Source organism: Palaemon carinicauda, chromosome 21 (assembly GCF_036898095.1).
Source record: "Palaemon carinicauda isolate YSFRI2023 chromosome 21, ASM3689809v2, whole genome shotgun sequence".
Taxonomy (NCBI): Eukaryota; Metazoa; Arthropoda; class Malacostraca; order Decapoda; family Palaemonidae; genus Palaemon; species Palaemon carinicauda.
In genome coordinates, this window is record NC_090745.1 from 11693544 (window position 1) to 11706043 (window position 12500).

The 12500-nt window shown below is 33.4% G+C and overlaps 2 protein-coding genes across 2 annotated transcripts in view; one reads left to right on the top strand and one right to left on the bottom strand.

Annotated features, from left to right (window-relative positions):
* The window catches only part of LOC137614631 (tachykinin-like peptides receptor 86C), a 566255-nt gene that overhangs the window by 518454 nt on the left and 35301 nt on the right, over positions 1–12500 (bottom strand). The window lies entirely within an intron of this gene.
* Positions 9065–9574, top strand: LOC137615548 (glutamic acid-rich protein-like). Its single transcript, XM_068345458.1, has one exon. It carries the CDS (start codon positions 9065–9067, stop codon positions 9572–9574), a length of 510 nt encoding a protein of 169 aa, XP_068201559.1.

Genomic DNA, 12500 nt, shown 5'->3' on the forward strand with positions numbered 1-12500 from the left:
TATATATGAAAATATTTCGTTCCTGTCACCCTCAGTGGCATTTCTAGATATATGACTACTCAATTTCTCCCCGTCTATTCGGTAAGGAAAGAGGGAGTACCCATATCCTGGCGAGAGGGGGTACTCCGAGAGTTACACTCAGAAACCACAATTTCTTACAAATTGCCGAAACTGCCATGTTGTAGTAAGGAGAGGGGGAGAGGGTTGGAAGGATTGGATTTGAGTGTTTACGTGTGCGTGCATATCTATCTAATTATTAAGACATCATTTTTGACAGCTCAGGTACACTAGTTATCAAAATATTCAATTAACTGAATGCGTGATTCATGAATTATTCAGGACATGTCGCATTTGGATGAATGCGTAATTCCTGAATTATTCAGGCCATGTCGCTTCCAAATGCGTAATTCCTGAACTTCCTGAATTATCCAGAAAATGTCGCATTTGGATGAATGCGTAATTCCTGAACTTCCTGAATTATCCAGAAAATGTCGCATTTGGATGAATGCGTAATTCCTGAACTTCCTGAATTATTCAGGAAATGTCGCATTTGGATGAATGCATAATTCCTGAATTTCCTGTATTATTCAGGAAATGTCGCATTTGGATGAATGTGTAATTCCTGAATATCCTGAATTATCCAGGACAAGTCGCATTTGGATGAATGCATAATTCATGGATTTCCTGAATTATTAAGGACATGTCGCATTTGGATAAATGTGTAATTCCTTAGGTATCCAGGAAATGTCACATTTGAATGAATGCGTAATTCTACAACTATCCCTGACATGTCACATTTGGATCAGCAAGTAATCCGTTGGGTGGATTCTCGCTCTCAATAAATCTTTTATTCCTACCGATTTGGCCGGGTGCAAAATAGAGTTGGTCGGATATGCATTGAAAGCTACAAATTTAATGTCCCTGACATTCATCCAGATGCATTTATTTACTACAATACCGGATGCAGAAATCAATGCATTTTTCATCAATGGCAGCGCACTTATTAATGTAAACCTTATAATGATATGTAAAATAACTTATGCATAGTAAAGATATTAAGCTTTTAAATTTGAGAAAGTGAAGATTATAAATAGGTAATAGTAAACAATAGAGGGAACAAATAAACTGAGCAATCTATCATGATGAGATATCAAGTCATGTTTTTACGTCTAATTAAGAACAACAACACACCGAGAATCTGGACAACGTACAATAACTTATACATTGAAAAAATATGTTAAAACTGCACAATTTTATCTGAAAAATCTAAAGATTAAAAGGAAAATGGTAAACAACAAAAGGAAAAATAAACCGAGTAATCAAGTCATGATGTTATATATCATAAGGTACGGGAACATACCTCGAATCCAGTCTGACTTTGGTTAAGCAACGACGCTACGTGACAGGATCAATGTGACCTTAATCACACGCAGATTCCTCTTAAACCGAACTGGGCCGTTCGATGACGTGCGACGCGAATCCTACGATTAGGAACCGATGGTCCGAAGGGATATTTTAGATAAAGCGTCACTTGTTATCCGTGAGCTACTCTAACCCGGTTTTCTACTTGCTTATGACCCTTCATTGGTTTTGTTACATCAACGCAGGCATACATTTCTTAAAACATCGATTTTTGTAATGGACAATGTTTAGGAATATATATATATATATATATATATATATATATATATATATATATATATATATATACATATCATTTCCTCCTATGCCTATTGACGCAAATACACACACATTTATATAATATATATATATATATATATATATATATATATATATATATATATATATATATATATATATATATATATATATATATATATATATATATATATATATATATCTGAGTAGGATTAAGCTCATTTATATTTGTGGCGGTCAAAGATGTGTTAAGTAAAGAAATCAGAAATAAAGATTTGTTTGAGTTGCAATATTTAGATGATTAGGTGATTACTGCTGAAAATGCCGAAGACTTACAGAGAAAGGTTGTACAGTGGCCAGAGGATTTAGAAAGGTGTGAGGGGGGGGGGGGGGCTTGAGAGTAAATGTGGATAAGACGGAATCTATGGTGAGCAGTAAGGAAGTTATGGACAGGATAACTATACATGAAAGTAGGGATGATGAGAGGGTGATGTTGAGAATAGGATACAAGCATCCTGGGGGAAGTGGAGAGAGGTAGCAGGAATGGTATGTGATACGAAAATGCCATAATGTTGAAAGTGAAGATCTATAGCACGGTAATAAGACCAGTGTTAATGTATAGATCGGAAACATGTGCTCTAAGACGAAAAGAGGAAGCATAGCTTGAGAGAACAGAAATAAGAATGTTGATTGGATTATTAGAATATCACTATTTGAAAGATTGGAAAATGGTGAAATAAGAAGAATGGCAGGAGTAGTAAAGGTTACTAAGGTGATAAGAGTGCCACGACTGAGATGGTGTGGGAACGTGTTAAGGTTGGATAGTGAGGAGGGACTAAGGAGGGATTGGAGCCAACCTGTTAGGGGGAGAAGATCGAGACGGATGCAGAGATTTAAATGAGGTTGTATGAAGGATGATATGAAGAGAAGAGGTTTGGTTGAAGAGGAGGCCTTTCATAGAAGACATTGGAGAGGGTGCATCAGGCAACCGACCACTTGACATAAGAATGACGGTGGGAAAGCACAAGATACTTTTCTGAGTGGTGAGACCTCAATGTGTATCGCCATGATCAGCAAAGCTGTACTAGTTAGGACCATCTATACTAGATTGGTTTGCTGTGAGCAATTAGACGAAAATCTCCCACCATAAAAAATCCACATTGGCCAGCGTGGTGATGAAAACTGGCCAAAGCTTAGATATAATTGACATGTCTGAGGCCTTTATCTAGCATTGGACTAGAAACGGCTACAGTTGATTTTGTACACACAGATATATATATATATATATATATATATATATATATATATATATATATATATATATATATATATATATATATACACACATATATATATATATATATATATACATATATATGCATGTATATATATATATAATATATATATACATCAGTGTATTTCCAACATTTCTTATATAGTAGCTATACCCTAACAGCGAGCCAACTTTTATCATTAATAATTCAAGACATAAAATAAGATGTGGTAGATGAAAATGAGTATAATTTCCAACCTACGTATTCCTTAAAAGCACATCCGATACCGAGATATTTATAACTATTGATGCAACTGGGTACGATTTTCATTGTATGCAAGGTCGCCGAGTTCGTCTCGGGTCAATTGGAGGTCATCTGACGCACGTTTTCTTTGCAAATATTCTCTTTAGTCGAAAATATCGAAGTATATCATATTATACTATTGCTTGAGGGTACACTCGGCCACGCTATTCTATCTTGTTTCTCTTCCTCTTGTTATTTTGCCGTTTTTATACTCTTGCTATTTTGACGTTTTCATAGTTAATAAATGAAAGATTTATTTTAATGTTATTATTGTTCTTCAACTTCTCTTCTAGTTTTTCCTTATTTAATTTCTTCACTGGTATATTTTCCCTGTTGGAGCCCTTGGGCTTATAGTATCATGCCTTTAATAAAATAATAGTGATAACAACAACAATAACAATAACAATAACAACAACAACAACAATAATAATAATAATAATAATAATAATAATAATAATAATAATAATAATACTTCTTTTGGCCAGGATTTTCATCCTTAGTTTTTCAGATATCAGTTCATGTTGTAGTTTACTATTGCTGTGACAGGACATTTTTCAAGATATACATTTCATGTGTTTTTAAACGTCGTTTTATACATTAATACATCGATATACATGTTATAAAATGATTTTCAACGATGTTTCATACATGATTACATCGATATAAATGTTACAACATACCGTTTTTAACGTTGTTTAATACATTATTATATCGATATATATGTTATAATATAATTTTCAACGATGTTTCATACATCATTACATCGATAGAAATGTTATAATATAAGGTTTTTACATCAATACTTCTCCATACATTATTATATCGATATATATGTTATAATATAATTTTCAACGATGTTTCATACATCATTACATCGATAGAAATGTTATAATATAAGGTTTTTACATCAATACTTCTCCATTCATCATCTCCTACTTCGCGATTCAAATCTCATCCATGTTGGCTGCGTCTTCCAACTCTTCTAGTGACTTTTGTAGCCAAACTGAACGTTTAATGATGGGCTAATCTCTCTTAAGGAGTGCGAAGAGCATGTCCAAACCATCTCCATCTACCCCTCATCATGATCTCATCAACATATGGCACTCGAGTAATCTCTCTTTTAGTTTCATTTCTGATCCTATCCTGCTATCATTTAACTCCCAGTATCATTCAGAGGTCTTTGTTCTCAAATCTACTAATCTATTGGCGATTGTTTCATTGCCATACCATGACGCACGTCCATAGAGTAACACCGATCTCACTGAACTGATATATAGTCCGATTTTTATATGTAATTTCATGCGATTGGATTTCCAAAGTTTACTAAACCTTGCCATTGTCTGATTTTCTTTTTTCAATCTTTCACTAAACTCTAATTCTAAAGACCCTGTATTAGAAATCATAGTTCTTAAATACTTAAATGATTCTACCTCATTAATCCTTTTTCCTTCCAATGATATTTCATCTTTTATTGCATACTCCGTTTTTAACATCTCTTTCTTCCAATGATCTTCAGCCCAACCTCGTGTGATATTTCATGCATTCTGGTAAGCAAGCATTGCAAGTCCTTTGGTGTTCTGCTAACAAGGACAGCATCATCAGCATACTCCTATCATCAATCCAGTCCAATACTTCTCCACCATCTCTGACTGTTCTATCTATCTATCTATCTATCTATCTATATATATATATATGCATATGCATATATATATATATATATATATATATATATATATATATATATATATATATATATATATATAATCATATATAAAAATATGCATAAGTTTATATAAATTACAAAACCTACCACAAAAACTGTAAAAATCTTTAAAAAGTATATAATGAAATGAAAGTGGTTAATCGTTATATAATTTAGTTGTCAAAAAACAGTATACAAATATTCACATGTAATCGATTAATTACACAAATAGTTATTAATGAACACACTTCAAACAATGCAACTGAAGAATGCAATTGATCATAATCCTAACTAGAGAAGCACTCTGAGAGTGCAGACCTCCACCACGGCAGCTCATTTCTCGAAACCCACTTGCCTAAGGGTTAATTCGGTCGACCTTTTGCTCGACCTTGACCTTTGACCTAGATCTTACAAAACTGAATCACTTCCAAGTCTAAACAAAACGATTAATCGCAGAAAGTTTTCCTACTCTATGAATAAAATTGTGGCCAGGTAGCTGTTCATAAACAAATAAACAAAGAGGGGTAAAAACATAACCTCCTCCTAACTTCGTTGGTGGAAACAATTATATGATATTTTAAACTCCACGCATACAATATATATATATATATATATATATATATATATATATATATATATATATATATATGTATATATATATATATATGTATATATATACACATATATACAGTATATGGTTTGTTTGCACCGTTGACATCTTGAGCACAGTGAGTACCTAGACTGGATATGGCAGTAAGTGGCTACCATTTATATATATATATATATATATATATATATATATATATATATATATATATATACATATATATGCTAGCCACTTACTGCCATGTCCAGTCTAGGTACTCACAGGGCTCCAGAATTCCACCGTGTAAACAAACTATGAAAGTAGAGCTTAATAATAAGCCTTGTCTGAGGTGGAACTCTTAGGCCTTTGTGTGTATATAAAACTGTGTATAACTTATGGTGAGTATAAGATACATATTTTACACACTGCCCAAGAGTTAACTTGCCTCCGCTAGAGTATTAAAAAAGAGAATTCCACGCTTCAAAATATTGCTAATACCGTAAGTATTTCATGTGCCAAAGTCCTCATTATTATTATTATTATTATTATTATTATTATTATTATTATTATTATTATTAGTAGTAGTAGTAGTAGTAGTAGTAGTAGTAGTAGTAGTAGTAGTAGTAGTAGTAGTAGTAATTGCTAAGCTACAACCCTACCTTGGAAAAGCAGGATGCTATAAGCCCGAGGGCTCCAACAGGGAAAATAGTCCAGTGAGAAAAGGAAATAAGGAAATACTACTAGAAGTGTAAGAACAATGATAGCATTAAAATAAATCTTACACATATTAACTGGGGGACATTCTGTCATTTTTGCTTTCCATAGACTGCCTAATCCATAGAGGATTCATTGGCTAGATTCACCAAAGGATAGCCAGTTCCTTGTGATGCGCAGAGCATATCTAACTAAGGCAAGTGACCCCTGCCGGTCCATACTAATTCTAACAAGATCATCCGCCAGGCATCAAGGGTATAAGCCGAAAAGTTCTCGTTACTTCAACAGGTTGCTCATCCGCTTAAATAACCGTTGGCAAACATGGATTGCAAAGATATACCACCCAGCACGGTGGTATATATATATATATATATATATATATATATATATATATATATATATATATATATATATGTGTGTGTGGGGGGGATGGACATATAATGAGAATATGAAAATGACAGACGATAGATGGACATTAAGAATAACAGAATGTGTTCCTAGAGATTGTTAGAGAAGCAGACGCCAACTTTGATCATAAATGGGAATTTTGATTATAAAAAATTTATTTACAATATAATCTCATTATAATTAATCTTAATATTTGTAAAAGCTCATGTACAAAAGAAATTGTAGTGAACAAAATATAAAGAAAAAGAATAACCATCGTTCATTAAGCAAACGGCGTACGCCTACTTGAAAAGGTGAGGAAATACGAGGCTTCCTGTAGGAAATACATTGACGCCAGTGGGACTACCGCCTTCAATGAAAATTATGCATACAGTATATATATATACATATATATATATATATATATATATATATATATATATATATATATATATATACATATATATATATGATAAATTTTTGCACATTCATATTCAAATAAGCCATATATATTTTTGATACATTAATGTCTGGATTCTCTTAACGACCTCGAGATCAGAGCCCCAGGCGAAATCACACAAAGACAAGAGCTTGTCTCCGGCCGGGAATCGAACCCTGGTCGGCAAGCTTGTATAGACAGTGACTAAACCACTTGGCAAGCTTGTATAGACAGTGACTAAACCACTTGGCCAAGTGGTTTAGTCACTGTCTATACAAGCTTGCCGACCAGGGTTCGATTCCCGGCCGGAGACAAGCTCTTGTCATTGTGTGATTTCGCCTGGGGCTCTGATCCCGAGGTCGTTAAGAGAATCCAGACATTAATGTATCAAAAATATATATGGCTTATTTGGATATATATATATATATATATATATATATATATATATATATATATATATATATATATATATATATACAGAGAGAGAGAGAGAGAGAGAGAGAGAGAGAGAGAGAGAGAATATATATATATACTGTATGTATATATATGTATGTGCATATATGGAGTATTTATATATATATATATATATATATATATATATATATATATATATATATACATACATATATATTCGTAAATTAACTCAAAAGAAAAGTTGAATTTTCGAGAAAAAATGGCCAATTTAACGAAGCAAACCTCGTCTCAAGAGAAAGGCAGATCATCTTCCACAGACCTTCAAAAGATTTGATCACAAGGATTCAAAGACTTAAGGAGGATCAATATGTCGGAATCAAGGACCTAGGTGAAATTGCCTTCATTTTGTGTGTGTGTATATATATATATATATATATATATATATATATATATATAGAAAGAGAGAGAGAGAGAGAGAGAGAGAGAGAGAGAGAGAGAGAGAGAGAGAGAGAGAGAGAGAGATTAGACAAGCAGACCGCTCCAAAAGATTTTGAAGACAGGAAATCTATTTCTGGAACTTGGAACGAAGTTTTGCATCCGTTTTAAAGATCCAGATGTCTTCAGTATCTCTTCGTTAGTTTTCGTGCAAGAATTGATATTTTTTTATTGGAAGAACTACAAATATATATATATATATATATATATATATATATATATATATATATATATATATACATATATATATATATATATATATATATATATATAGAATAAATATCTTTGTAGTTTTTAAATAGAAAAAATAAATAATAATGTTTGCAAGAAAACTAATGAAGAGATACGGAAAACGTTTGAATCTTCGGAGTAGCTTCAAAACTCCACTGCGAGTCTCAGAAAGAGATTCCATGTCTTCAAAATCTTTTGAAGCTGTCTTCTTGTCATCTATCATTTTTTCAAAATAAGGCTAGTACGAGATGAAGAAGCCGGTATACTGTATACTTTGACAATGTATCCTACAATGTTAAAAGTGCTTACACCCAGCTTTGGAATGTTTTTGTTATCCGACGGAACCCTTCTCGGAGGACTAAACTTGGTTCACGGAGAGTCAGTTCTTCAGGAACAAAACTCTTTGTGAGGAATATCTGTTATATCTCAACGGAAAGTTGAACATTTTCCAAAACTCTTGGACCTTCAGGATGTTCTCGTGGCTTCTTCCAGAGGTGCCGAGCATGGAGAACTGCCTTGGAGGAGGCGTTGGAACTAATGGCTCGCAGAGTTCACTTCTACGAAGAGCGATGAACTTCTTCCCATTTGTTGGATGTGGAACGCCTTTGAAGAAGCTCAACAATGCAAAATGATTGGAACTGGAATGAAGAATCAAATCGACCAATTCAGCAAGGGACTGAAATTATATTGGATACTCCCGAGACTGCTTCCGGATTTGAATACAGAGAAACTTTTCTGTACACTCGAAAATGGAGTGGTAAGTAACCTCTTGTTGGCAGGTGCTGCGGGTTGTCTTTTCGTTGGAAGCGCAATCATTGCGATGAGTGTTATGTCTCCTAGGAAAGAGGAGAAAAGAGAAAATGCCCAACAAGAGGAATCTAATGAAGTTGAAGAAACCGGTGACGCTGATGCACCAGAGGAGAAGAGAGAAGAAAACTCTTGACTCTTTAGAGATCGTATTGGAAGATACTTCAAGTGAGGAAGAAATTTTCGAATTTTCTGAAGAAACAGAAAATGTAAAATTGCAAGAAAATTATGAAGAAAAAGAAATTAGGGAAGAATCGAAAGATAGTGAACCAGAAGAAGATAAAGAAACAGTGGAAATAGTAATTGCAGAATCTTCAGAAGAGGAGGAAAATTCGGATTCTTCCGAGAGCGAAAAGACTGGAGACATTTTGGGCTTTTCCGTTCAAAACCGATTTAGTTTCTTGCCTGACGAAATGGAAGAATCAGAGGAAGAGGATGAAGATTCAGATGATGAGGAAGAATCGGAACAAAATACTGAAGATTCAGAAAAAGAGGATGAAAAAAACCGAGGGCGGCCCCTGCAAAGACAAAGGCCATCATCAGCCAAACCAAGAGCGAGCTAAAGGAATGCCCCGCAGAGGATTCAAGGGTCCTCAAAAGCCTGCAAGACTAAATCCTGGACCCAAAGAGACAGGCAAGAAGGACACAAAAGCCAAGAACCGAAAGAAGCAAAATGTTGAAAAACCGCCCAAGATGCGCATTCCCAGGAATCAGTTCCAGAGGAACAAAAGGATGGTGTAAATCTGATGCAATGTGCTTGGAGGATGCTTGGACCACCCTAGAGGGCTGGCTTTGCAGAAAGGAATAGCTGAGCTGCTTCTAGTATGCTATGTTCCCTGTTGGGGTGGTACAAGCTCTTCGTCAGGTGAACAAAAGGTCGGATATCTAGGTCTATTCTTTCGGATACTAACCTTCAGGTGGTTCTGGGGGAATAAATTAGAAGACCAGCTATGCAGAGGTAAAACGTTCGGCTTTTTCTACTAAGCAGTCAAGTCCTTATAGGATGGCCCAAGAGTTTCTCTACTGAGGTACGTCTGAGGAGGTGCACCACCTCCTGTGTAACAGCCTGGGATAAATAGTGCTCAACTTTACTACCCATCTTCAGAATGTAGGCTTCACTGACTGGCAACACCAACAGCAGCCAAATATATATAAAAAAAACTAGAAAAAAATCATAAAAACTAAAAAATAAAAAAATATATAAAAATTAAAAAATCCAAAAATATAAAACTGTAATATCCCCCAAAAATATAAAAGTTAAAAAATTTTACAAAAAATAGATAAAAAAATAAAAAAATCCAAAAAAATATAAAACTATAAAATCCAAAGAAAAATTATAAAAGCTAAAAAAATCTAAAAAAAAAAAATAAAAATAAAAAATCCAAAAATTACAAAAAGTAGAAAATCCCAAAAAATTATAAAAGCTAAAAAATCTAATAAAAAATAAAAAATAGAAAATCCAAAAAATACACAAACTAAAAAATCCAAAGAAATAGAAAGTCTTAAAACAGGAAAATAAATATAAAACTGGAAAATGAAAAAATATAAAAATGTTTAAAAAATCCAAATATATATATAGATTATATGCATATATATATGTATATATACATATACATATATGTATATACACACACACACACACACACACACATATATATATATATATATATATATATATATATATATATATATAAGGAGAATGATGATGATCGGAAAGAACAACAGCAGCTGCAGGAAATAAAGAAAAGCAAAAGCAGCAAAAGCAGAAGCAGCAGCATGGATTGCCCTTTGATAAAGATGTACAAAATCTTTGTCTTCGGCCAGAAGGGAAGAGGGTCGTGGGAACCAAGCCTGCAAAATTGACAGATGGCCAAACCCACCTGATGAGCCCCTTGGTAAGGGCGAAACCCTTATGTATGTCACAGTAGTAGTAGTAGTAGTAGTAGTAGTAGTATATTATATATATGCATATATATATATATATATATATATATATATATATATATATGTATATATATGTTTATATATATCAAATGAATATATCTAATTTTTATTGAAGGCGATTGCCTTAGAGGCGTCAATGTGTTTTCCACATGAATCTTCGTATTTCCTAATTTTCTTTGTTTTCAAATGTGAGCCTAAAGTTAAAGAAATTATGATTAACAAAAGTTTACAATTCCTTTTTGTGTATGAGGTTCTACAGTCATCATCTCCTCCAACGCCTATTGACGCAAAGGGCCTCGGATAGATTTCGCCAGTCGTCTCATGAGGTTCAAAGCTAAAAGGAATTGTAAACTTGTGTTTATCAATAATTACTTGATAAACCCATAGTTTTGTCGAAACATTGCTGTAGTGTTAGGACAAATTAAGAAAAAAAAAAAATATTCATAACTTCTTCAACCAAAGGCTTACACCTGAGAATCAAAAGAAAGATGAAAAAATTCGAGGATTTCTGTAGGAAGCACATTGACGTAGCTAAGGCAATCGCCTTCAATGAATATTGCTGTAGAACAATTATAGAAAAGTTGTGTCCCAAAACACAAATATCCCAAATATATATATATATATATATATATATATATATATATATATATATATATACATATATTATTATTATTATTATTACTTGCTAAGCTGCAACTCTAATTGGAAAAGCAGAATGCTATAAGTCCAGGGGGTCCAACAGGGAAAATAGCCCAGTGAGGAAAGGAAATAAGGAATAATAAAATATTTTCAGAAGAGTAACAACATTAAAATAAATATGTCCTATACAAACTATAAAAACTTTAACAAAACAAGAGGAAGAGGGTACCCTCAAGCAAGAAAACTCTACCCCAAGACAGTGGAAGACCATTGTACAGAGGCTATGTTATTACCCAAGACTAGAGAACAATGGTTTGATTTTGGAGTGTCCTTCTCCTAGAAAAGCTGCGTACCATGCCTAAAGTCTCTTCTTCCCTTATCAAGAGAAAAGTGACCACCGAATAATTACAATGCAGTAAACCCTTGGTTGAAGAAGAATTGTTTGTTAATCTTAGTGTTGTCAGGTGTATGAGTACAAAGGAGAATATGCACAGAATTGGCCAGACAATTTGGTGTATGTGTAAGCATATAGAAAATGAACCGTAACCAGAGATAAGGATCTAATGTAGTACTGTCTGGCCAGTCAAAAGACCCCATAACGCTCTAGCGGTAGTATCTCAACGGGTGGCTCGTGCCCTGGCCAACTTACTACTATACACACACACACACACACACATATATATATATATATATATATATATATATATATATATATATATATATATAATTTGACTTGAAATGAAAGAATAACACTAGTATAACTTTCACAATATGGCAATATTAATACCTTTGACTATACATTACAATAGAATGTGACGGAAGGTGAGAGAAAAGTGTCTTATATAAATTCACATGATAGAATTTACAACAAAACAAAGAAAGATACGAAATAAAAGTTTAAAGTTT